The sequence below is a fragment of the Mus musculus genome, chromosome 9, assembly GCF_000001635.26.
Source record: "Mus musculus strain C57BL/6J chromosome 9, GRCm38.p6 C57BL/6J".
In the NCBI taxonomy this organism is placed as follows: Eukaryota; Metazoa; Chordata; class Mammalia; order Rodentia; family Muridae; genus Mus; species Mus musculus.
The window spans coordinates 21,330,174-21,355,485 of NC_000075.6; the positions used below are offsets into that span (position 1 = coordinate 21,330,174).

Sequence of the window (25,312 nt, forward strand, 5' to 3'; positions counted from 1 at the left end):
ACCCTTTCTGTATTTGAATTTGTCACATTCTGTTCTCAGCCTCCTCAGTAGCTAGGATGGCAGGCTCATGTCACAGACCCAGCTCTATTATAAAGCCACCAGGGCTCTGCCACAAGGCAAAAGTCCCTTTCCTAATCATCTCCCAAAGGCCCCACTGTGTACAGATAGTCTTTGTCTTAATATCTCCCAGTGAGGATTGTAGCTGGGGACGGCACAGACACATTCCAGCTCCCACACGCAGGAGCTACCGGAGAAACGGCCAGATTAGACGCTGAAGGGCTTGATCATCAGTCTACATGATTGCTATGTTGGCCACCAGCTGTGGGGATTAACCAAGTGGCTTCAGTTTAACTTCCTGTCAAGTAAGATCCCACTTAACTTAGCTTTTTCTTTTCTATTTTCATTTTTCCTCCCCCTCCCCTTATGTGTGTGTGTGTGTGTGTGTGTAAGTCTCTGTGTGTGCAAGTGTGTGTGTGTGTGTGTGAGAGAGAGAGAGAGAGAGAGAGGGAGAGAGAGAGAGAGAGAGAGCATACACAGCTTCGCCTGCTCAGGTGAGGTGAGCGTGGTCCCAGCAGAGGCTGGAGGCTGGAGTTCCAGGAGCTCAGGCTGAGCTCTTAATGGCTGAACCGTGTCTCTGGTCCCCCAGTCCCTAGTCCCCATCTTGTTGTGTTATTGTGACAAGGTCTCACGTAGCTCAGATTTTGAAAAAGATTTATTGGGCCAGGCATGGTGGGCTGGGCCTTTAAACCCAGCACTCAGGAGGCAGAGACAGGCAGATCTCTATGAGTCTGAGGTCAACCTGATCTATAGTGAGTTTCAGGACAATGTAGACAGATTGCTTTGAAAAAAAAAAAAACAGCAACCAAAAAGATGTATTTAGGGCTGGTGAGATGGCTGAGCAGTTAAGAGCACTGCTCTTCCAGAGGTCCTGAGTTCAATTCCCAGCAACCACATGGTGGCTCACAACCACCCGAAATGAGATCTGATGCCCTCTTCTGGTGTATCTGAAGACAGCTACAGTGTACTCACATATAACAATAAATAAATCTTAAAAAAAAAAAAAAAAGGACTGGTGAGATGGCTCAGTGGATAAGAACACCTGACTGCTCTTCCGAAAGTCCAGAGTTCAAATCCCAGCAACCACATGGTGGCTCACAACCATCCGTAACGAGATCTGACTCCCTTTTCTGGAGTGTCTGAAGACAGCTACAGTGTACTTACATATAATCAATAAATAAATCTTTTTTAAAAAAAAAAAAAGGATGTACTTATTTTGTGTGCATGTTTGTGCCTTGTGTTTCATGAATAAGGCTGAGTACAACCCGCTAGACTCTGCTCCTCTGGCGGCCTCACCAGTCCAGGGGTGGCACTGACTCTCGCTGTTTTCTTTTGTGTGTGGTGTGAGCAACTTGAGAGTTGAGTACTGAGGTAACCTTATCTTCCTCTGCAACTCTCTGCCTTTGTTCCTTTCTTTTTTTGTGTGTGTGTCAGGGTTTCTCTGTGTAACCCTGGCTGTCCTGGAACTCACTCCGTAGACCAGGCTGGATTCGAACTCACAGAGATGTGCCTGCCTCTGTCTCTCAAGTGCTGGGATTATGGCGAGAGCCACCTCGAGCTCTGTTTTTTTCAGGGTCTTACTATGCAGTCCTGCCTGACCTGGGACTCGCTGAGATTAAATGTGTGCGCCACCATGGCCAGTTTATGCCCATTGTCTGACAACATTTCCTGAGGAAACGAAATACACTTGTCCCCTCACCCTAGATAGGGAACCCAACAGACCAAAGTGGGGCGGATACCACCAAAGACCAACTTGGTGAACCATGAATTTTACTGGGGTTACTTACAGGAATAATGGGTGTGGAGTTACAGGAGAAGTGACTCAAAAACCGCTATATCACCAAAGCCCATCTCAGCATGGGTGACAGTTTCCAAAGCTGGGAACCTGGAGCACACAGCACAGCCTGCAGACAGCTCAGCAGGTTGGAGGCTGACCTTTCCGGGTGCCTCAGTTGGTCTAAACCTCCTCCAGACAGTTCTTTTTTGTCTGAGAGTCTTTGTAGTTTTATCCCTCTTGCAGCACAGCCTCATCTCCTCCAAGAGGGACTCTCAGTCTTTATTCTTTTCTCAGGCAGGGAGGGTCTGGTGGATGTGTCAGTTTGAGGGAGTTTGAAGCTACTTTGTTGTTCTTTGCCTCTCTGCCGGATAGAATGTTTGTAGTCTCTGAGGCTGCCACACAGACACACAGGAAGACCTCAGTTCATTGATGCTGTTCTCCTCACTCCTCCCCATCCCCACCCCCACCCCAGGGTTTCTCTGTGTAGACCTGGCTGTCCTGCAACTCTGTAAGACCAGGTTGCTTTTGAAGTTATACAGATCTGCCTGCCTCTCACTCTCAAGAGCTGGGACTAAAGGCATGGTCGCTACCCCCAGCTGAATGACTCCATAAATGGATTCTTGGAATTCACACCTGGGTCCTCACGCTTATAGGTCAAGTGCTCTTTACTCATTTAGCTGTAGCTTAAACTTCCCATTCTCCTACCTCTATTCCCCAAGGGTTGCCATGGCGTGTGGAGCACGTGTGTATTCAGCCCCAGGAGTGGAGGACTTCGTGCCTCTGAGACAGGGGCTTTATTCACTTCCCCTCCCTACTCTGGCACTCAGCTTTCTGTTCAGATTGTCTGGTTTTGTGGTTACAAAGACCCAGGCTCCCATCCTGCAGGGGGTGAATCAGCCTCCATTACCAGAAAGTTTTGCAAGCATCCCCTCCTCTCTCATCCCTAAGCAGCTGAGCTTAACGAGGGCTGCCGGAACCCATCAGACTGTGCCAGGAGTGGTCTAGGTTTTCCCCAAGAGGCCTCAGTGCCAGGCTGGAGCCAAGCCATTCCTGTGCCTTCTCTACATTTAAGTAAAATTGCATTTATCTATTATGTGTGTAGAGGCCTGCAGGCAGGCATGCTCACTTCCTTGCCTGCACACAGACGTCAGAGGTCAGAGGCTAACTTGCAGGAGTCAGTCCTTTGTCTTCAATATGTGGGGCCTGGGGATGGAACTCAGGTCATCAGCCTCAGCAGCAAGTACCTGTATCTTCTGAGCCATTTCACAACTCCCCCCGCCCCCTACTCCGCACCCCGCACCCCGCACCCTGCAATCTAAGATCTGTCTGAAGGTTAATCCAAATTCTATCTTTCTGTCACTGTCAACTGCTAGACAACACGGACATCTCCTTCCTTCACCGGGTCTATGTTATTGCTCAGTCACTCTTAGTGGCTCCCACGTGCCCATCAAACCTAAGCTGGGGGTGGGCAGTTTAGGAGACCTGGTTACACGAGTTTCCCATGTAAAGAGGGTTGCAAGGTGTCAACAGTACCTGTCTTCATGTGGCTGTCCCTTGGGCCAGGGGTCCCAGTTGACACTAGAAGCATGAAATACTCCCTTACCTTTCTCCCCACTCCCCTCCCAACCTTGCTATCAAGAGACACAGTTTCCTGCAGTTTCTTCATGCTTTTAATAGTTGAGGGTTTAACTATTAGCATGATTAATTCTCATGGAATTTGTTTGCCTCTGAGTCAGGACAAGGTTAAATTTATTGTCTTCCACTTACATATCAGGTATACTGACTTAAAGACTTGCTTAATCTGTGGACTGAAAATTTGTAGCTGAGGCTCACTTTCTGTTACCGTGTAGTAGGCCCTCAGGTTACTGTGTAGCTGAGGCCAGCTATGTCTATGTGCTCCTAATAATCTTCCCAAAGGCACCTTCTTAATGCTGGGTCAACAGGTAAGGGGCATGGGCAAGATTTTATTATTTATTACATGCAAGTACACTGTAGCTGTCTTCAGACACTCCAGAAGAGGGCGTTAGGTCTCATTACAGATGGTTGTGAGCCACCATGTAGTTGCTGGGAATTGAACTCAGGACCTCTGGAAGAGAAGCCAGTGTTCTTAACCGCTGAGCCCCAACAATGTTTTGTCTTGTTTTGCTTTGTTTTTAAAAAGCTGGGGGCTGGAGAGATGGCTCAGCAGTTAAGAGCACCGACTGATCTTCCAGAGGTCCTGAGTTCAATTCCCAGCAACCACATGGTGGCTTACAACCATCTGTAATGGAATCTGATGCCCTCTTCTGGTGTGTCTGAAGACAACAACAGTGTACTCATAGGCATAAAATAAATAAATAAATCTTAAAACATACACACATTGTCTCACTGTGTAGCACTGAGTTGGAACTCCCTATGTAGACCAGGCTGGCCTGGAACTCAGGAGATCCACGTGCCTCTACCTCCAGAGTGCTGGGATTACAACTGTGTGCCACAGTGGCCTGCAGATCTCTAAGTTCCAGGGCTACACGGAGAAACCGTGCCTTGAACACCACCCCTCCAATAAATAAATTTTTTTAAAAATTAAAGTCTTGGGGGCTGGTGAGATGGCTCAGTGGGTAAGAGCACCCGACTGCTCTTCCAAAGGTCCTGAGTTCAAATCCCAGCAACCACATGGTGGCTCACAACCATCCATAATGAGATCTGACGCCCTCTTCTGGTGTGTCTGAAGACAGCTACAGTGTACTTACATATAATCAATAAATAAATAAATCTAAAAAAAAAATTTAAAGTCTTTATTTACTTTTGTGCATTTGTGAGTGCCTGCATATATGCTCATCACATTCCTGCATGGTCAGTCTTCTTAGAGGTAGGAAGAGGGTGTCTCATCTCCTGGAACTGGAGTTACAGCTGCCATGTGGGTTTGGGGAACTGAATTCCCATCCCCTGCAAGAACAGCAAATGCTCTTAATCACTGAGCCATCTCTACAGCCCTAAGTGTTGAAGCTTTTTTTTTTTTTTTTTTCACCAGGGTTTAAGCTATGTAAGTCAGAATGGCCTCAACTCAAGGCAGTTCTCCTGCCTCAGCTTCTCAGGCCATGCATAGGTGGCAGTTGTAGGCCACCAAGCCTAGCATTAGAGGAAAGAGTTTTGGGATTGGATTGAACCCTAAGGCTTTACAGAAATTAAGCTACTTAGCGCTCTATCTCAAAGGAACTGGATATGAAGCAAGACACCTCGGGCTCTGCCCTGAGCCCTGCTGGAAGGAGCAGTCATCACCCTGCTGGTTCTCACTGAGAGACAAAGATTTGGATATGAAGGATGAGGTGCACTTGAGGCTGTGAAGAGTGGTGGGGTCAGGGGGAGCCCATGCGAGGGAGCCACTAGAAAGTGTCATTGAGGATGTGGTTGTAGAGGCGACCACTTGGTTTGACTGTCCTGAAGGAACTGTCCGAGAACAGAAGTGGCTTGTTGCCTGGGACCAGATCTCCTCTGTCCACTGCTAAATCTAGGTGAGGTGTGGCCAGCTGGTGTGAGGGCTGCTTGGGGCTTTGGGAAACAGAGGGAGTTTCTTTGGGAGTTCTGGTCAGCCTCACTCATGACTTGGAGCTTTTGGCCCTGCCTGTTTGTTGAAGCCTGTGGCTTAGGGGTCACCCAAGGCTTCCTTACCGAGAGCCAGGGGAGGGGAGGTAGCCTTTTTCTAAGGACAACTGATTAGAGAGCAGAGCCTGGCTGGGTGTGCTGGACTGGGAGGCGCTGCTGGAGAGGTATGAGTGTTTCTTGTGTGAGGGAGCTACTCAGTGCTTTCACATGTTAGGCACTAAGCTGGAGCACTGAGTCAGGGCCCCAGCACCACACCGGGGGATTCTGCCACTGAGCCGGGGCCCTAGCCCCTCACTGGGGGATTCTTATATGTCCTCGTGTGTACACCTATGATGGTGAACACATCACACCAACTGCATCCCTGTTTCTTCAATATACTTTCTGGTGGATTAAATACCAGTATAGAAACATACAAATTAGCCGGGAAGTGGTGGCATATGCCTTTAATCCTAGCACTTGGGAGGATTTCTGAGTTCGGGGCCAGCCTGGTCTACACAGTGTGTTCCAGGACAGCCAGGGCTACACAGAGAAACCCTGTCTCGAAAAACCAAAATAAATAAAAAAGAAAAAAAGAAAGAAAGAAATGTACAAATTGGGCTGGAGAGATGGCTCAGTGGTTAAGAGCACTGACTGCTCTTCCAGAGGTCCTGAGTTCAAATCCCAGCAACCACACGGTGGCTCACAGCCATCTATAATGAGATCTGATGCCCTCTTCTGGTGTGTCTGAAGACAGCTACAGTGTACTTATATATAATAAATAAATCTTTAAAAAAGAAATGTACAAATTACTTAAGTGTGTGTGTATATAGCTCTATCCAACTGTATAATGTTAACCCAGCTGTATGCCCCACACTGACCCCTACATTGACTGAACAGTGACTGTAAGCAAAACATTTTTGCAATTTACTTTTAATAAGTGTTTAACTTTTCCTCTAGCCCAGCAGAGGTAGTGGAAGAGAAAAGTTATTAGGATATAGGGGAAGTGGATCTGTTCAGCAATAGTTCTTTAGAGCAGTCTTGATCTTCTTTGGCAGCAGTTCAGGCCTGTAACAAACACTCATACGATTCAGCAGCTGCAGACCAGTCCCCCTATGCAGGCAGACACCAGGCACGAACCAGCAGCCACAGTTCAGTCCTCTCGGCAAGCAGACTCTGCAAGTGGCCAGCTTTTTCAGGAACCACCGTTCTTTGGTGAGTTTCTCTCATTGGTGGCGTTACCACAAGTTGAGCTCAACAGCACTATGTAAGGTGAACCAATACATGCGCGTCGTTAGCAAAGAGTATTGAGGCAGAGCAAACCAAAGCTCAGTGCCCGTCTCCCACTGTGTGTGGGGTCATAGTTATACTCCATCATCAATCGTCTTTTCACGTGTTTGCTATAGCCAAGCATCCTTTCACCTGTGTCTGCTTCAGGAAAACAGTCTTTCACGACCTGTCTGCTTTAGCAAGAAGTCCTTTCACCTGTGTGCCCCAGAAAACATTATTTGACATAATTGACTTTCCAAAGAATTAGAAGTTTCCACTTTTACAACTTTAAGCTGTTTTGCCAGCTGCTTCCCACAGCCTCCTGTGCCTGATCTCTGAGGCCGGGATTGGTATTTCCTGGGGCTGTTGTTGTGAGACCCATATTACTCTGTAGCCCAGACTGGTTGAGCTTGATGTCACATTTGGTCAAGCCAGACCACATACATACATACATACATACATACATACATACATACATACATACATACATACATAGAAATAGCAAATATATGTATTTTGCTGGGGAGGTGGAGACACAAGGATGAGTAGATTAAGGTTATGCTTGGCTGAACAGTGAGTTGTATGCCAGCCTAACCTATATGAGACTCAATAAATAAATAAATAAATAAATAGCCAATCGATTCCCCATTTCATCCATTTATTTGAGTTTTAGCCCAAGTGTTTTTTCTTTGGTGTCTGCTGTTTTCCTTCCTCCCTGTGCCTCAGTTTCCATCCTGCAGGGTGAAATAGTCTGGGGTGACATTTTAGGGTTGAGAAGTGTCCCTGGATGCATTGCCTCATGGGTAGGTGGAAGGTGGGTGGATGGAGGACAAGACCAGAGCCACCTCAGGTTCCTGGGTGGGGGCTGGGTGAAGGTGGGGGGCAGGGAGGGCTAAATCTGGCCTGCCAATGAGTGGCAGTAGCAGCTGCCGGCCCCACCCGGCCCTGCCCCCTGGATCGGTCCCTCCCCTTGGTTCTTTGGCTGGGGCCTGTCTGACCGGTTTGGGCCGTCCTGGAGCAGCTGCAGCGGGTGGCGGCTGTGTCCAGGAGGGCTCCGACCGTCAAGGCGCCGTCGGGGCTGCACCGCAGGAATGGGGAAGGATTCGCAGAATTACTACGGGAAGCACGGTACGCGAGCTCTCCTTAGGCACCCCTGGGGCAGCAGCGGGCACCGTGGACTGGCAAGGAAGGTTGCAAAAGGGAGGTAAAAGGAATTGCACTCGAGTCGCGGTCCACCTTTGGCCCACGCTAGGTCCCATCACCCCAGTGTTCCCACGGCTGCCTCAGATACCATTCCACTCTCCTCTAACCGAGGACCTGACCCACAAGCATCCCTAGAGCACTTGAACCTCTCCACAGTGGGCTTTGTGTTCCTTGCTCTGCTTTGTAAGTCCTTCCAGGCATTTTCCTTGGGTGATAGATAGCAGGCTGATGAATCAGCTGGTCACCCCCAGGGACAATGGTCTCTGATGAGCTTAGGTGTAGTCCCCTGTTGGTAGCATGCAGACACAACTCAGAGCTCCTTATGGCTTAGGGGGACCCCGGCTCTCCAGCTTCTTCTGCTGGCTGTCATTTTCTCATCCTACTTAATCCTGTTGTCTTTCAGGGACGCCTCAGAAATACGACCCCACCTTCAAAGGACCCATTTACAACAGGTAAGATCACATCCCTCGTGGGGAAGAGGGCAAAGATGGGGAGATGTGTCCCAGTGTGTGTTCTCCGGCAAAGCAGGATAAACCAGTGCAGTGGTCAGTGATTCAAAAGCTAGTTTCCTCAAGGTCCTAGACACCTGCTCGTGAGCCTGGAATGGAACTTTTGCACACACTAGGCATGCACTGTGCACTATACATGGGGCCTTTTCTTGTTTACATTTATTTATGCGTGCGCATGTATGGGTGTGGTGTGCATTTGTTACTCTGTGTGTGTGTGTGTGTGTGTGTGTGTGTGTATGTGTGTGGTGGTGGTGGTGGTGGTGAGAGGAAATTTGCATGAATTGGTTTTCTTCATTATGTGACCCAAAGATCCAAAACAGTCCACACCCATCAGCTGAGCCATCACCATTGCTCCCCTGCCACCCCACCCCCAGCCTCAGTACTAAGCCGGGGCTCTATACCACTGGGTGGCATTCCCACTCTGCCTTTTTGTTTGTTTGTTTGTTTTTGAAACAGAGACTCTCAATGTAGCCCGGGCTGTCCTAGAACCTAATATGTAGTCCAGGTTGGCCTTGAACTCACAGATCCACCTGCCTCTGCATAAGCCTTGTACACATAGACAAAATTTTATTTTGACCTAGATAAATAGCTTTCCTAGTCCTATGATCCCAGCTACTTGAGAGACAAGAGGATCAAAAGTTCAAGGCCGGGGGAATGGAGGAAGAATTAATACAATTATAATCTATTGCATGGAATTCTCAAATTATTAGTAAAAGTATTATTTTTAAAAGGACAGTACTGGGTTACAAGTATGTACTGCTACACCCAGCTTCTGCTTAATATTCTTTTTTAGAATTAATTTTGTGTGTATGAATATTTTGTCTACATGTGTGTATTGTACCACATGATAGATGAGAGAGGGTATCAGAGCCCCTGGAACTGTGGCAATGTTTTCCCACATTTATGTCTGTGGTCTGCGTTGTGCCTGGCTGGTACCCAAGGAGGCCAGAAAGGGGGGTTCAGATCTGCTTGGACTGGAGTTACACAAGGTTGTGGGGCTCCAGGTGGATGATTGAAATCAAACTTAGTGCTTTTAAACTGAGAGCTATCTCTTCTGCTTCTCTTTCTCTCTCTCTCTGTTATAAATATATATTTGGTTTTTTTGAGACAGGGTTTCTCTGTGTAGCCCTGGCCATTCTGGAACTTGTTCTATAGACGAACAGGCTGGCCAACACTCCCTGGCTATTTATAAAAAAAAAAGTTCCAGGCTTTCCTGGGTGACTTTCAGAGATCCTGTCTCAATTTTTAAAATAGAATATTAAATTTATTTTATGTGTGTGTTTGTCTAAATGTGTGTATGTGCATCATATGCATACCTGCTGCCCACTGAGGTCAGAAGAGGGCACTGTATCCTTTACTGGAGTTACTGATGGCTAAAAGCCACCATGTAGGTACTGAGAATTGAGCCTGTGCCCTCTAGAAGACCAGAGCAACATGCTGATATGGTTTGGTTTGGCTTTGGTTTTGTTTTTTTGAGACAAGGTTTGGGTTTCTCTGTGTAACAAAGCCCTGGTTATCCTAGACTTGATTTGCTGAATAGGCTGGCCTCAAACTCACAGACCTCCACCTGCTTCTGCCTCCAGAGTTAGGGATTAAAGGTGCAAGCCATCATACTGACTGAGGTTTGTTGTTGTGGGTTTTTTGTTTGTTTGGTTGGTTGGTTTGGTTTGGTTTTTTTGTTTTGTTTTGAGACAAAGTTACAAGGTTTCTCTATGTGGTCCTGGCTGTTCTGAAACTCATGAAGATCAGGCTGGCTTTGAACTCAGAGATCCTCCTGTCTTTGCCTGGTGAATGCTGAGAGTAAAGGGGTGCACAACCACACCCAACCTGCAACAAGTGGTTTTTCATTACTGAGACAACTTTCCAGCACCTCAGATTTTTAAAAAAATATATTTATTTATGAGTGCTCTATCTGCAAGTGTACCTGCGTCCAGATGAGGGCATCAGGTGAGTCACCATGTGGGTGCTAGGAATTGAATTTAGGACCTCTGGAGAGCAGGGGGTGCTCTTAACCACTGAGTCATCTCTCCAGCCCCAGGATTTTGTTTTCTTAAAGCCAGGACTGGAGATAAGGTTTGGCTGACAGAGTGTTTACCCAGTGTGCAGGAAGGCTTGTTCCACTCCACGCTGGGGAAACTCACCTCATCGGGGATGAGAAGGCAGCCCAAGCACAGAGTGGAGGCGGGAGCATCAGGATTTCAGGGTGAACTTGGCTGTGTAGCAACTTTGAGGGAGCCTTGAGTATGTGGGACCCTGTGTTAAATAAAAAGTGAAGGGTGATAAGGTGGCTCAGCAAGGCCATTGCCAGAAAGCCTGACGACTGGCATTCAGTCCCTTGGACCTGCATGGGGGGAGAGAAAATGGACCCCTCAATCATGTGCATACATTCACAACACAGACGCACACACGAGTGTGGTGGACTGAGAAGTGTGGCAGTGGTGGCTGAAGAGATGGCTCAGCGATTAAGAGTACAGACTGCTCTTCCAGAGGTCCTGAGTTCAATTCCCACATGGTGGCTCACAACCATCTGTACATAAACATGCACCTGCACACACCCCCACACACACCCCCATACACACACATGCACACCCACACCCATACACACACACACACACACACACACACACACACACCATTAGGAAATGTAGTAGCAGTAAAATTCGTATGACCTGGGGCTGGCGAGATGGCTCAGGGTTCAGCTCCCAGCACTGCAGTTCAGGGGACTCGGTGCCCTTCTGGAGTCCTTGGACACTAGGCACACACATGGCTCACAGACACACTGGGCAGGTAAAACACCCATATACATAAGTAAAAATTAAAAGTTTTCAAAATGAACAGAGACCAGACCTGGTGGCACAGGCCTTTAATCCCAAAATTCAGGAGTCAGAGGTAGGTGGGTCTCTGAGTTTGAGGCCAACCTGGTCTACATAGCAGGTTTTAGGCCAGCCAAGGTTACATGGTGAGACCCCTTTTCAAAAAATGGGGGAAAAAAAGGCCAGGCGTGGTAGTATACATCTTTAATCCTAGCATTTGGGAGGCAGATACAGACAAGATTGCTTTGAGTTCAAGGCCAGCCTGGTCTACAGAGTGAATTTAAGGCTAGCCAAGGTTATATACACAGAGGAAACCCTGTCTCAAACAACCAGGGCAGAAAGCCCGTGATTCTTGGCCCACATTTCAGATTATTCCTAAAAAGGGGATGTATAATGTCATTTGTTGCTCTGCTCCCCAGGGGATGCACAGATGTCATTTGCTGTGTGTTGCTCTTCCTGGCCATCGTAGGCTATGTGGCTGTGGGCATCATAGGTAAGTGCTGGAAGGGCCGGCATGGCCTCTTTGATCCAGGGTGGTGCTGTGGCTGGGAAGTGACAGAGTTCTGCATCTCTCCACAGCCTGGACCCATGGAGACCCTCGGAAGGTGATCTACCCCACTGATAGCCGGGGCGAATTCTGTGGGCAAAAGGGGACAAAAAATGCGTGAGTTTATTTATTTGTTTGTGCAGTTAAGCAATAACATCCATGTGGGGGTCTTGGCAGGCCATGGCAGGCTTGGTGTTGAGTGCCTTAACCCCCTGAGCCATCTTTGGGTTGGGTAAGAACTCCCAACCGACTCTATTCACCCTCCTCCAACCCCAGGGACAAACCGTTCTTGTTTTACTTCAACATCGTGAAGTGTGCCAACCCCCTGGTCCTGCTGGAATTTCACTGTCCCACCCCTCAGGTAATGCGTTTCACCTCTTCCCCTTGGTGTTTCCCCGGAGCTCTCTCCTCATGAGCATCATGTGGAGCCTCCGTCCCGGATGGCGTCTCTGTCCTGATTCTATAGCCCCTTCCTTGTGCTCCCCCAGATCTGCGTGAAGCAGTGTCCAGACCGCTATCTCACCCTTCTGAGTGCGCGCAACACTCGCGACTTTGACTATTACAAGCAGTTCTGTGTGCCTGGCTTCCAGAACAATAAAGTGAGCAGAACGACCGACCCCTTTGGTGCTCGGGTGGTGGACACCGGAAGGGGCTTTCATCAGGGATTCGCTTGTTCCCATTCTCTCTGCAGGGGGTGACTGAGATACTCCGAGATGGGGAGTGTCCAGCGGTTATCACCCCCAGCAAACCTTGTGAGTATGGGGATCCCACGTGGATGAGGTGCAGACTGGGGAATCTGCAAGGACTCCCTCTGACAGCGCCTTCTGGTCCCACAGTGGCCCAGCGGTGCTTTCCCGCCATCCATGCCAGCAAAGGAGTCCTCATGGTGGGCAATGAGACGACCTATGAGGACGGACATGGCGCCAGAAAGAACATTACAGATCTAGTGGAGGGTGCCAAGTGAGAGGACAGCCCTCTAGTGTGTGGCATCGGGCATCCTGGGGTGGGACTGGAGCGGACCTTCTCTGGGTATGACTTGAGTCTCTTTCAACCCTAGAAAGGCCAACAAGATTCTAGAGGCCCGGCAACTCGCCATGCAGATATTTGAAGATTACACTGTATCCTGGTACTGGATTATCATGTGAGTTGGAAGGAAAGTGGCTGTCCCCTGGCTACCACATCTGTGAGCTAAGGATAGTGTCACTCATGCCCCTGTCTTATCCCCCAGAGGTCTGGTCATTGCCATGGTGCTGAGTCTCCTGTTCATCGTCCTGCTGCGATTCCTGGCTGGCATTATGGTCTGGGTGATGATTGTCATGGTGATCCTGGTGCTTGGCTATGGTGCGTCTCCCCTTCCCTGCAGACCTAGGGTCTGCAAAGTGCCAAATGTCTGCTACCCCGGGACCGCTTTCAGAAAAGCCAGCCTCAGCCTTCAGATGTTCTCCACTGTTTAACCGACCAACGTGCTTAAGTAGAGATTCATGCGGTTGTAGGTACTTTGAGGCAGCCAGAGGCCGTCAGGAGTGGATGGATGAAATCCAGCTTGCTGGGGCTAAGCTTGTAACTCAAGCACTTACCTGTGGCCCTCCAGTGAGGTGCTATGGTTGTGGCTCAATGGTTTAATGCAAGCACGTGCAGGGCCCTGACTTCCTTTCCCTCTCTACCACAGAAAAAAAGAAAAGAAAAAATAACTTACCTCTCAACTTTGAGACCCAGAGCCCCGTTTGGCATTTTAATCAACAACAAGAGACATTGTGAAGACATCTCTTTAGCCCAGTGACTAGGCTTCTCGCGGTGGTGCCCACGGTGCCAGTTCAAATCCCAGCTTTGCTGCTTCCTAGCTCTGTCCTGGGGCACATGACTAAGCCTCCTGTGCATAATTACTTCCACCATCTAATGGGAATAATTGCTCTTCTGGGTGGGAAACGTAATGAGAAGGTGGTAATGTAGTATTATGATGATGATATCAAGAGGAGAGCCTGCGAGGGTGGAGGCCTGCCTTGCAAACCAGTGTCTTATGTTCTGATTAAGTTTTCTTCTGTGGATTTTTTTTTGGGGGGTGGGGTGTGTTTGAGAGAGTTTCTCAATGTAGCCCCGGCTGTCCTGAAACTTACTCTGTAGACCAGGCTGGCCTTGAACTCAGTTCCACCTGCTTCTGCTTCCTGAGGGCTGGGATTGAATGTACGCAGTGCTATGACCTGGCTTTTCTGTATTCTGATGCTCATTTACTATGTGTGCTTGTGTGCATGTACATGTGTGAGGACAAGTTTCGAAAGTGGTTTTCCTCCTTTTACTATGTGGGTATCGGAGTTTGAATTCAGGCTTGGCAGCGGAAGCCTTTATCCGCTGAGCCATTACTGGTCCTTATTCTGATTTTCTTCCTTTTAAACTTCCTGAAAGGAACTTTTATCTTGGGATCCAGATACCAAAGCATGCATGTTAGCGTGGTGGTCATGCCTGTCATCTTCTGCCAGGGGAGGCGGAGTCAGGAGGCTCATAATTTGAGTATGGATCCTGCTACATAATAAGACCTTGTCTCGAAAACCAAAGAGAGGTGTTCACGTTAACCATGGTTTGTTCTGTTATTGGCAAGTTAGGCGACTTGATATTTGTTTTTGATTTTTGAGACAGGGTCTCAGTGTATAGCCCTGGCTGGCCTGGAAGTGGCTGCATAGATGTCTGCCTTTTTCTGCCTCCCAAGTTCTGGCATTAAAGGGGTGTGCCTCCATGCCTGGCTGGCTCAGGTTGTCATTTGACAGGAGGCTTCCCAATACCTGTTCATTCTTTCATCCACTTTCAAGCACAAGCCTGGGCAATATATTAAGTTCCAGGCCAGTCAGTGCTCCATAGTACCTGTCCCTACATACTACCCTGTCTCAAAAGACAATCGGGAAAGTTACTGTCTGCGTTTGCGGCTCTACGCAGGCATCTTCCACTGCTACATGGAGTACTCGAGACTCCGTGGAGAGGCAGGCTCCGACGTCTCCCTGGTGGACCTTGGCTTCCAGACGGACCTCCGAGTGTACCTGCACTTGAGGCAGACCTGGATGGCTTTTAGTGAGTTGCAGCACCCCTTCCTCCCCCATGCTTGTATTATGGGAAACCTAGGAGGGATTGAAGTAGGACTCTGAAACGGGTGACTCTCAGCTTTTAGAGAAATCATTTAAGTGTATGTTATTTTATTTATATCTTAAATCAATTTCATTTCTTATTACTTTTAACTTTTAAAAATTGTATGCTTCCTTGTTGAGAGGGGTGGTCTGTAACAAGGCCCTCCGGTGTGGAGGGCAGACAGAGGAAGCTCTCACTAATTCTCTGCTTCCCCCGTGACTCTGGGGACTGGAAGTGAATTTACAGCCCTGATGGCTGCCCACCCTTCTTCACAGTGATCATTTTAAGCATCCTGGAAGTGGTCATCATCCTGTTACTTATCTTTCTGCGCAAAAGGATATTGATCGCCATCGCCCTCATCAAAGAAGCCAGCAGGTGGGGCCTGGAGAGCCGGGGGGGGGGGTGCCTTGGGGGCTCAGCCCGGCCGTCTGAGCTTGATGTCTGTCTCTGTTCCTCCCCAGGGCTGTGGGACATGTCATGTGCTCCCTGCTCTACCCACTGGTGACCTTCTTCCTCTTGTGTCTCTGCATTGCCTACTGGGCCAGCACTTCTGTGTATCTACCCCTCATGAGTCTGGGGTCCCCAAGGACAGGTGTCCCTAAAGTGCCCTGCAGTTAGGGTGGGTCTGCCCCCTTCGTTTTACAAACTTCTATAACCTTTATATTGGGTAAAGGGGTGGCAATATTTAGAGGTCTAAAGACAACTTGCAGGAGTTGTGTACTCCCTCTGTGAGTGGGTCTTTGGGCTTGGTGGCAAGTACCTTTATCAGATGAGCTAGCCTCCTACCTCAGCTCTGAAGTCTCAGGATTCCAAGGGTGAGCCAGCACTCCTGAATTCCCCCACACCTTTGGGTCTCAGTTCCAGCTTTCAGTTTCCTTAATGAGCCTTCAGATTCCTGTCCACCTCCAACACCGCCGTGTACAAGGTTGTTGATGACACAGCCTGCCCACTTCTGAGGAAAACCTGCAACCCAGAGGTAGGCGTCCCTGTGGGGGAGGACAGGGCTGCCCTGGCTACCTCTTCTTGAAGATGTTTACCTAATGTCACTCTTTTCCCTCTCTTTCTTCATTCTGGTATGTATGTGTGTGTGTCATATGTGTACATATGTGTTTGTCAAGGTCCCTGCTTTATATTTCTCAACCTTACTCCTTTCAGACAGCATCTCTCACTAAATAGTAAGCTAAGCTGGTATCTTAGCTCCCTATGGCACTGGGGCTACAGACTAGCACATGGTCACACCCATGAATTTATGAGCAGGATGGAGACTTGAACTCAAGTCCTCATTTTTAAGTCCCCTTACCTATTGAGCCATTTCTCCAGGCCTGCTAACACCTTTTTCTGGACTAAAGTAATGGATAGTTTGTTTGTTTGTTTGTTTTGTGTTTTGTTTTGTGTTTTATTTTGTTTTTTTGTTTTTTGTTTTTTGTTTTTTGTTTTTTTTGTTTTTCGAGACAGGGTTTCTCTGTGTAGCCCTGGCTGTCCTGGAACTCACTCTATAGACCAGGCTGGCCTCGAACTCAGAAATCCGCCTGCCTCTGCCTCCCAAGTGCTGGGATTAAAGGTGTGCGCCACCACTGCCCAGCGTAATAGATACTTTTGCTTCTAGGACCTGTCCTTGGTCTAGCCTCAGCTACTCTGAACTGACACTGTGGCTCCTTATCCCTCTCCCAGACCTTCCCCTTGCGGAATGAGAGCCTCCAGTGTCCCACTGCCCGCTGCCAGTTTGCCTTCTATGGTGGCGAATCGACCTACCACCGTGCCCTGCTGGGCCTGCAGATCTTCAATGCATTCATGTTCTTCTGGCTAGCCAACTTCGTGCTGGCCCTAGGCCAGGTAACCCTGGCCGGAGCCTTTGCCTCCTATTACTGGGCTATGCGGAAGCCTGATGATATGCCTGCCTTCCCCCTCTTCTCTGCTTTTGGCCGAGCACTCAGGTAAATAGGAGTGTTGGGGTGGGGAGGGGAGGGATGCAGGGACCTCTTCTGGCCGGGCCACTGATCCAAGATTTTGATTCCAGGTACCACACGGGCTCCTTAGCTTTTGGCTCCCTTATCTTAGCCATCGTGCAGATCATCCGAGTGATGCTGGAATACCTGGACCAGCGCCTAAAAGGTGCCGCCCTTCCTGTAGCTTCAGCCAGGGTCTGGACTTAGTCCCTGATTGGGTGTTGCTTGAGGGGTGGGGCCGGAGCTATGCCTCTCCTGGGTTTCCCTTTGTGAAGGGGTGGGGCTGAGTGGCAGAGGAGCAGGTGGAAGAGCCAACTGAAGGCAGGCATGGTGGCACAGGCCTTTAATCCCAGTATTCCAGAGTCAAGCAGACCTTTTGTGAGAGTTGGAGGCCAGCCTGGCCTACAGAGCGAGTTCTAGGACAGCCAGAGCAATGAAGTGAACCCCTGAGAAGAGTGAACTGAGTTGCTCAGAGTTCTGGGTGTCTAGGGGCGGGGTGGATCCAGGAAGGGCAGCTCTGACTAACAAAGCTGTCTTGTTTTGAGGCAGCTTTTTACTAAGTAGGCCTAGCTGACCTGAAACTCTGATATGAGATCCACCTGCCTCTGTTTCTGAGTGCTTGGATTGAAGGTATACATCACTGCTCCTGTTTTGTTTTAAAAGGCTGGCATCCAAACTCACTAAACTGCCAAGGATGGCCTTAATTCCTGATCCTGAGCAATTACTTTTGTGGGTTACTTTTGTGGATTGATTAATTTACTTACACTGAGGCAGACTCACTTAGTTGTTGAGGCTGGCCTAGTAGTAGTTCTGGCAAGCCTCAGACTTTGCAATCCTTAGCTGTCTTGCTGGAGCTTGGTGTCTCATTCAAATGAAGCCCATCTCATGCCATCCTTTCATCCCTTCCATTCTCTTTCAGCTGCACAGAACAAGTTTGCCAAGTTCCTCATGGTCTGTCTCAAGTGCTGCTTCTGGTGCCTAGAGAAGTTTATCAAATTCCTGAATAGGAATGCCTACATCATGGTGAACAGCAGGGCTGTATTGCTGCCCTGGGTGGGAGGATTCCCCATCTCCATCCCGTGGGCCTCAAACCTTCTTCTGTTCACTCCAGATTGCTATCTATGGCACCAACTTCTGTACCTCAGCCAGGAATGCCTTCTTCCTGCTTATGAGAAATATCATCAGGTTAGCAGGACACACCTCCACCCCCCAGCCTCCCTGTCCCATCTCACCTTTCCCAGCCCCCCTTTGCCCTAGCCCTCTTTCTGAACCAGCCTTCCACTTACTGTGCCTCCCCTCCCACCTCCACCCTCTCCCAGGCTCTGAACCCACGCTCACACCGCTCCCTTCACTCTCCCCTACAGGGTGGCCGTCCTGGACAAAGTTACAGACTTCCTCTTCCTGTTGGGCAAACTTCTGATTGTGGGTAGTGTGGGTGAGTGATGCCACCAGGCCTGTCTATACTGACATCTGGGAGCCTGTTGGGAGTGACCTGTAAGCTGGTGTCAGGCTCAGGTAGTCTTCTGTGAAGTCCTTCCTTGAAGACTCAGCCTTGTCCCCTCATCCCAACACAGGCATCCTGGCCTTCTTCTTCTTCACCCATCGGATCAGAATTGTGCAAGATACAGCCCCACCTCTCAATTATTACTGGGTTCCGATCCTGGTGAGCACCTTTGGGGACAGACCAGGGTCTGGGTAGAAGCGGGGGGTTGAAGGTAGGGGTCGGGAATTGCGCAGATTCCTTTGGTGACGGTTGGGGGTGGCACAGTCATTGGTTATTTGGTCCCTAAATATTTACTGAATACCTGCTGAAGGCACAGGGATGGAGGGACTTTTCCTTAGGGACTAGAGTTACTGCCGTTTACATTTGTTTATTGTGTTTGTGCTGGGTAGATGCACTTGTGGAAAGGCAAAAACACTTAGACACTTGTAGGAAGTGGTTCTCTTCTCCTTCTATGTTTTAGGGGTTGGATTCAGGTCATCTGGCTTGGTGGTGTCTTCATCCACCAAGCCATCTTGCCAGCCCTAATAATAATTATATATACACATATATAATATATATTACATATAATTAATAATATATTATTAATAATAGGTCTTATTATCACTCTTACTATTATTGTAGAAAAATGTTATTTTGTTATTTAGGTTTCTTTCCCATTTTGTTTCGTTTGTTTTTTGAGACAAGGTTTCTCTGTGTAGCCCTGCCTGACCTGGAGCTGGCTCTGTTGACCAGGCTGGCCTCCAGTTAACAGAGATCCACCTCCCTTTGCCTCCCAAGTGCTGGGATTACAGGAGTGGGCCACCACAGCCCTGCTCTTTTCTTGTTTTTTTGAGACAGGGTTTGTCTACATAACTCTGGCTAACCTGGAGCTCACCATGTAGACCAGGCTGTCCTCAGACTCAGTGGTTTTGTTTTTTATTTTGAGACAAAAGTCTCTCTATGTAGCCTTGGCTGACTTGAAACTGATTATGTAGACCAGGCTAGCCTCAGACTCAGACATCTGCCTACTCCAGCCTCTTTAGTGCTGAAATTAAAGGTGTGTACCTTTAATTATCTCTATTTATTAGCTTTTATTTTATATGTATTGGTGTTTTGCCTGCCTGTGTGTCTGTGTACCACATGCATGCATGATGCCCGTGGTGGCCAAAAGAGGGCATCAAATTCTCTGGGCCTGGGATGTGGGATTACAAATGTTTGTAAGCTGCCATTCGGGCCCTGAGAATTAACCCCCGGTTCTCTGGAAGAGCAGCCAGTACGCTTGTCTGCTAAGCCAACTCTCCAAAACTCTCCTCTTTGCCTTTTTTCCTTGACTGACACCCAGGCCAACATAGAACTTTTGATCTTTTTGCCTACCAAGCCCTGGGATTGTGCCACATTGTGTCACCACAGAAAAAGCCTTGCAGGTTAGATGCGTTGGACATTATCCAATGATGATGCTGACGGCACACACCTACCATCTCAACACTAGGAAGAACAGGCAGAAGAATCAGAAATAGAATAGTAAATTCAGGGCCAATTCTAGCTACAGAATTCTCTATCTAAAAAAAAAAAAAAAAAACAAAACAAAACAAAAAACAGGCAGGCAGTGGTGGCTCATGCCTTTAATCCCAGCGTTTGACAAAGCAAGTTCCAGGACAGAGAAACCCTGTCTTGAAAAATCTTAAGAAAAAGAAAGTATGGAATGACTAGGCAAAGGGGAATAGCAGAGAGCCTGAGGTCTGGATCTCTTTATTTCCTGGTAGTGTCTCCTACCCTGGTTTTGGCTAGTCCAGGTGGCCAGTTTGCCCTGGGGCTGCTATCGTCAGTCTCAAGTGCTGGGATTACAGGAGGCCGCCTCACTCACCTGATGCTTGCATGGGTTCAGAGAGTCTGTCTCAGGTCCCCAGGTTTGCACAGCAAATGCTTATCCACTGACCATCTCTCATGTGCCCCAGGCAGTCCTGGCACCTGCTGTATAGCCCAGGCTGGCCTCAGATTCAGGCTGGCCTTGCACTTGAGCTGCCAAAATACGCACCATGTGGCCCTGTGGAATGTGGGATCCAGCTCCATAATGCCTCAGAATGCCTCAGAAAACTCCAGCTGGGGGCTGGAGAGATGGCTCAGCAGTTTAGAGTACTGATTGCTCTTCCAGAGGTCCTGAGTTCAATTCCCAGCAACCACATGGTGGCTCACAACCAGCTGTAATGAGATCTGACGCCCTCTTCTGGTGTGTCTAAAGACAGCTACAGTGTACTCATATATAAAATAAATAATTCTTTAAAAAAAAACAAAAAACTGCAGCTGGATAAAACCTCAAGGGAACGTCTATAGTGCTAGGAGCATCTGTAGCATGAGTGGTCTAGAATCAGACATTACTGCCCGGGGCATGACCTGAGGACTTGCTGTTAGAGGTGAAAGCAAAAGCTAGGTGAGCTAGAAACTCAACAGCATGTGCCAAGGCCCTGGGGTTGGAAAAAGCAAGGAGCACTGTGGAGCTGATTGGGTTCTCCTAAGGTGAAATGTGGAAGGCCAGACCTGGTGGCTTAGGCTTAAGGTAGAGGCAGGAGGATAAGGTGGTCAGTTTCATCTTGGCTACTTGTTTGAGGCCAGACGGAAAAATGTGTGAGACTATCTCAAAAGAAAAAAAAAATCTAATCGGGGAGGCAGAGGCAGGTGGATTTCTGAGTTCGAGGCCAGCCTGGTCTACAAAGTGAGCTCCAGGACAGCCAGGGCTATACAGAGAAACCCTGTCTCGAAAAAAAAAAAAATCTAATCAGACTGGGTGTGGTGACTCATGCTAAGGTGAGGATCATAAATTCCTGCCACAGTACATACACAGCACGGTGGTGCAATACCTCCAGTACTGGGCAAATCCCCATACACAGCACAGTGGTGCACATGGAGAACTCCAGTACTGGGCAGATCCCCAGAGCACACTGCCAAACTTTCTAGCCAATCACTGAATAGCAGTTTATCTCCTAAAACTAAGGCGAGGGTCCAGCAAGGAGGCTCAGAAACTCGCCAAGCCTGGAGACATGAGTGCCGTCCTCTGGACCCACATGGTGGGTGGAGAGAGTCACCTGCCGCAGTTCTCTTCTGACTCCATAGCGTACTGTGGGGTGTGTATGTTACCATGAAATGTAATGTAGATATTAAAACAAACATTTAAACTAAGGTGGCGAGAGATGATATCCGATACTGACCTGGCCTTCACACACACCAACAGCCAAGTGGACTGAGCTGTGCACTGACCCATAACAGCCCACTGAAGGCTAAGGCTAGAGAAGGGACCATGCAGTACAGTAAGAGGGTGATGGTCTTACTACAGACTCATGTCAGTTCCCAGCAACTGCACTAGACTCTAATTCCAGTTCCAGGTGATCTGGATACCTGTGCACGTACATATAATCAAAAGTAAACATGACGGAAAATAGGAAAAGATTTACTCATGGCCATATTGACATGATAAGTAAAATAAGTGATTTTTTTTTTTTTTTTTTTTTTTTTTTTTTTTTTTTTTGAGATTGGATCTCACTATCTCACTATGTAGCCCTGGCTGGTTTGGAACTCTATGTAGACCAGGCTGGTCTTGAGCATTCTGTTTCCAGGTGTTGGGATTAAAGGCGTAAACCATGCTTTTAGGGCTGGAGAAATGGCTCAGCAGTTAAGAGCACTGTTATTCTTGCAGAGGACCTGGGTTCAGTTCCCAGCACCCATATAGTGCCCCACAGCCCTTCTCAACCCCAGCCCCAGGGGGTCTGGCAACTTCTGATGTTCATGGTTATCAGGCACACACATGCTACCCATATAAACACGCTAGCAACACACTCACACAAATCTTTTGTAAAAGGTAAAAAGATGTTCTAAAGATGAGGCAGGAGGATTGCCATGAGTTCTATAATGGCAGACAGCCTCTTGGCTCATGAGAGGGAGAGGTTTCTTAGCCTAGGGAGGACAGTGATGGGACGGGGTTGCTCTTCACCTGAGCCAGGCTGGAACAAGATGTTTTCTCCTGAACAGACAGTGATCATTGGCTCCTACTTGATCGCGCACGGCTTCTTCAGCGTCTATGGCATGTGCGTGGACACGCTGTTCCTCTGTTTCTGTGAGTGGCCCCTTTATCTCAGCCCACCAGGGACCCTGACTTCCTTTTCCCCAGAGGACAGGAAATGCCTCCCTCCAATGAAAGCACAAAGCCACCCTCACCCCAGAGTTCCCCGGGGCTGGAGGTGTCCCTTCCAGGCCCATGCATGCCTTTCTGGCTTCCTCACTGCGCTTCAAGCTAACTGTTCCCCACACCCCTGCCACCGAGATGTAGCTGGAACACTCTGTCCCCTGGGTCTGTGGCTTTAAAATTTCTGGCTTTGTTGGGGACTAGCACAGGGTCCATGGCTGCCACTAACTCTGGTCTCCACGTGTCTTTTTTCTCCCTCCTCCCCTTCTCCCCCATGCCTGCTGGCTTCTTTTCCATTTTTTCTTCTGCCTCCCTTTTCCAACCCCCTCCTTTCCTGACCACCCCACTTTCCACCCCCTGCTGGTTCCCGGGGGGCCCAGGTGAGGACCTTGAGAGGAATGACGGCTCTCAGGAGCGACCCTACTTCATGTCGCCTGAGCTGAGAGGCATCCTATTGAAGGGGAATCCGCAGGAGGGCAAGCAGGAGGAAGTGGAGGAGGAGTAGACAGTGAGGGAGCCGGGCAAGCTGGCCAGGGGGCCTCTGGAGACCGGGTTTGTGCATGTGACAGCGGCGCTTCTTTGACTGGGAACATGTGGGGCTCCTGCAGTCATTCCTTACCCCTTGTTCCAAAACCAGGCAGTCATCCTCTCCCTGAGTCCTAAGCCCATCCCCTCACTGGAGCATTTAGGCAGGGGCTCAGCCACTGAGCCCCTCCCCCAGGCCCTCCCTGGGGGATTCTGGGCGAGTGCTCTACCACGAAACTATGCCCCTAGCCTTGTTGATTTTGTATTTTGAGACATTGTCTGTCTCTCTCTCTCAGTTGCCCAGGCTGGCCTGGGACTTAAGGTAGTGAAAGCAGCCCTTGAGCCTGGCTTGTTTCAGCTTCTTAAATACCTTGGATAACAGGCCTTTGCTGCCACGCCCTGTTCTCCTGTTTGTTGCTTTCTAACCCTGAGGCTTTTCTATAGCCCTCCCTTCCCTTCCCTGCTCCCCACCCCTAGCCCCCACACCTGCCTGTTGACTCCCTCTCATGTTACCTGCTTTGGGGCTCTGTCCACAGTGGAGGATCTGGAGAGAAATGACGGTTCAGCCGAGAGGCCTTACTTCATGTCTTCCACTCTCAAGAAACTCTTGAATAAAACCAACAAGAAAGTAGCAGAATCCTAAAGACACCTGCCTCCCAGCCCTCTCAGGACGCCGGGATAGGTGCTTGCTGTGCAGCTGGGTCAGAGTCCCCAGCTCATCAGACTTGCCTAACACATCACTGCCTCTCTGCACCCTCCCCGAGTTCCCATTTCCAGGAACCTAGAGGACTGGGGCATCTCTTTCCTATGCCAAAGGGCACTTGGGAGTTTTCAGTGCAGCCCTGGAAGATGGGACAGAATGGATCTCTCCAGCTCTTACTGGCTCAGATGGTGCCAATATGGTGAAGTAACTTGAAGTCGAGGATGGGAGATGGCCCTAGGATGTCTGCAGCAAGCTTCTTTGTATTTCAGTAACCCTTCTGGCCAAGAGGGAAAGACTGGATGAGAGTGGGCAAGTCAGCTCAGCGAACACTAGCGCCAAGCTCCCCAGCGGGGACAGAATTGGATCTCCATAGCTGATGTACCTAAGGGCCAGCAAATACACGTCTCACTCTTAGTCCTTTGTAGCCTAGGCAGACAGTAAGGGATCTACCTGCTTCTCTTCCATCAGGCTCCAGAACTGGATGGAGCCACCAAGAGTGCCTTCATATGTAACCCCACCTCCAGCGTGGGCTGGCTATGGTCACAGGAAGAAGTGTGCACCCAGAACTGGAGGAGTCTTCTGGATAAACAGACAGCATCTGCGAGGAGGGCCCTGTGTGAGGAACGATTGGTGTTGCTGCTGGTGGTTGGGAGTAGTTGTGGAAAGCAGGCCTCTGTACTTAGACCCTACAGAGTTGCTTTGACTGATGACTTCTAAATGGAAAACTTGAGGTTGGAAAATGAATGAAAATAGGGCCTGTCTCCCCAGCCCTTTTTCTGCCAGTAATGCACACTGCTCTCTTTGTAAGAGATGAGAAACTTAAGTTCACCCAAGGGATGGTTTCAGGGACTGAGGTGTGGGTGTGTTCTATATTCCAAATTAACTAGGCCTATCTGGTTTCTTTCACTTGAAACTAGAGAATCTGTTTGCCAAACTTCTTGATCTTGGGAGCCAGTAGACTGGTTCTTCACTTTACCTACCGTATGCTAAGGCCCGCCCCTCACCCCTACTTTGGCCATCCGTAAGATAGCAGGATCTTGGAGACACCGCTCCCAGCCTGAGGTCCCAAGGTTTCCTGTGCCTGCCTTGTGTGCCATCCCAACCCACCCTCTTGTATGCCCAGCCCTGTGCTTATGTAATTGCATTCCGGCCAGTTAATAAAGTGCCTCTTGTACAGAGACTGACCTGGTATGCTTAATAGGAGTGTGGGATGCTGCTGGAAGGGAAGGAGGGAGAGAGCCAGCCTGGAGCTTACCTCCCAAGCTTGCTCTGCAGCTTCTGTTGTCCCGTAGGACCCTGGTGAACAGAAGCTTCAGAGTAGGAACTGATTCCTAGAATCCAGAAACAGCCACTGCCTCTCCTGCCCCTCAGTAACTGCCCTGGACACAGACCCTGCGCCAGCACCCGAGCCTGAGGTCTCACAGTCGAGGATAGCTAGTATTACTTTAGTCTATTCTGTAATTTCTGGGTGAGTGTGCCCCACGTGGATGCAGCTCCATGGAGACGAACGGCTGGCATTGGAGCTGCTGGAGCTGGACTTAGGGTGTTGTGAGCCCCCCTTTCAGGGCTGAAGTCAATTGGTTCCTCTGCAAGATCAGGATACAGTTATTGTTTACATTTTTTATGCTTTTGGACAT

The 25,312-nt window shown here is 49.0% G+C and overlaps 1 protein-coding gene across 6 annotated transcripts in view; it reads left to right on the plus strand.

Moving 5' to 3' along the window:
* The window catches only part of Slc44a2 (solute carrier family 44, member 2), a 34,310-nt gene extending 9,455 nt beyond the window's left edge, over positions 1 to 24,855 (plus strand). Inside the window, exons 1-23 of one of the 6 annotated variants that reach the window (XM_011242593.3) lie at positions 6,493 to 6,607; positions 8,268 to 8,316; positions 11,606 to 11,679; positions 11,766 to 11,850; positions 12,010 to 12,094; positions 12,222 to 12,332; positions 12,425 to 12,485; positions 12,570 to 12,693; positions 12,791 to 12,874; positions 12,962 to 13,074; positions 14,659 to 14,790; positions 15,120 to 15,219; positions 15,306 to 15,398; positions 15,736 to 15,820; positions 16,516 to 16,778; positions 16,862 to 16,956; positions 17,710 to 17,813; positions 17,902 to 17,975; positions 18,155 to 18,225; positions 18,365 to 18,453; positions 22,294 to 22,378; positions 22,828 to 22,999; positions 23,509 to 24,855. In XM_011242593.3, coding sequence (XP_011240895.1) covers positions 6,508 to 6,607; positions 8,268 to 8,316; positions 11,606 to 11,679; positions 11,766 to 11,850; positions 12,010 to 12,094; positions 12,222 to 12,332; positions 12,425 to 12,485; positions 12,570 to 12,693; positions 12,791 to 12,874; positions 12,962 to 13,074; positions 14,659 to 14,790; positions 15,120 to 15,219; positions 15,306 to 15,398; positions 15,736 to 15,820; positions 16,516 to 16,778; positions 16,862 to 16,956; positions 17,710 to 17,813; positions 17,902 to 17,975; positions 18,155 to 18,225; positions 18,365 to 18,453; positions 22,294 to 22,378; positions 22,828 to 22,952 — 2,202 coding nt within the window. In that variant the 5' untranslated portion in view covers positions 6,493 to 6,507 and the 3' untranslated portion in view covers positions 22,953 to 22,999; positions 23,509 to 24,855. Of the gene's footprint in view, positions 1 to 6,492; positions 6,608 to 7,654; positions 7,790 to 8,267; positions 8,317 to 11,605; positions 11,680 to 11,765; positions 11,851 to 12,009; positions 12,095 to 12,221; positions 12,333 to 12,424; positions 12,486 to 12,569; positions 12,694 to 12,790; positions 12,875 to 12,961; positions 13,075 to 14,658; positions 14,791 to 15,119; positions 15,220 to 15,305; positions 15,399 to 15,735; positions 15,821 to 16,515; positions 16,779 to 16,861; positions 16,957 to 17,709; positions 17,814 to 17,901; positions 17,976 to 18,154; positions 18,226 to 18,364; positions 18,454 to 22,293; positions 22,379 to 22,827; positions 23,000 to 23,508 lie in introns of those variants that run through there. The other 5 variants (XM_006510576.3, NM_001359227.1, XM_030244550.1 and 2 more) reach the window with 5 other exon arrangements.
* Positions 24,856 to 25,312: the final 457 nt, after the last annotated feature.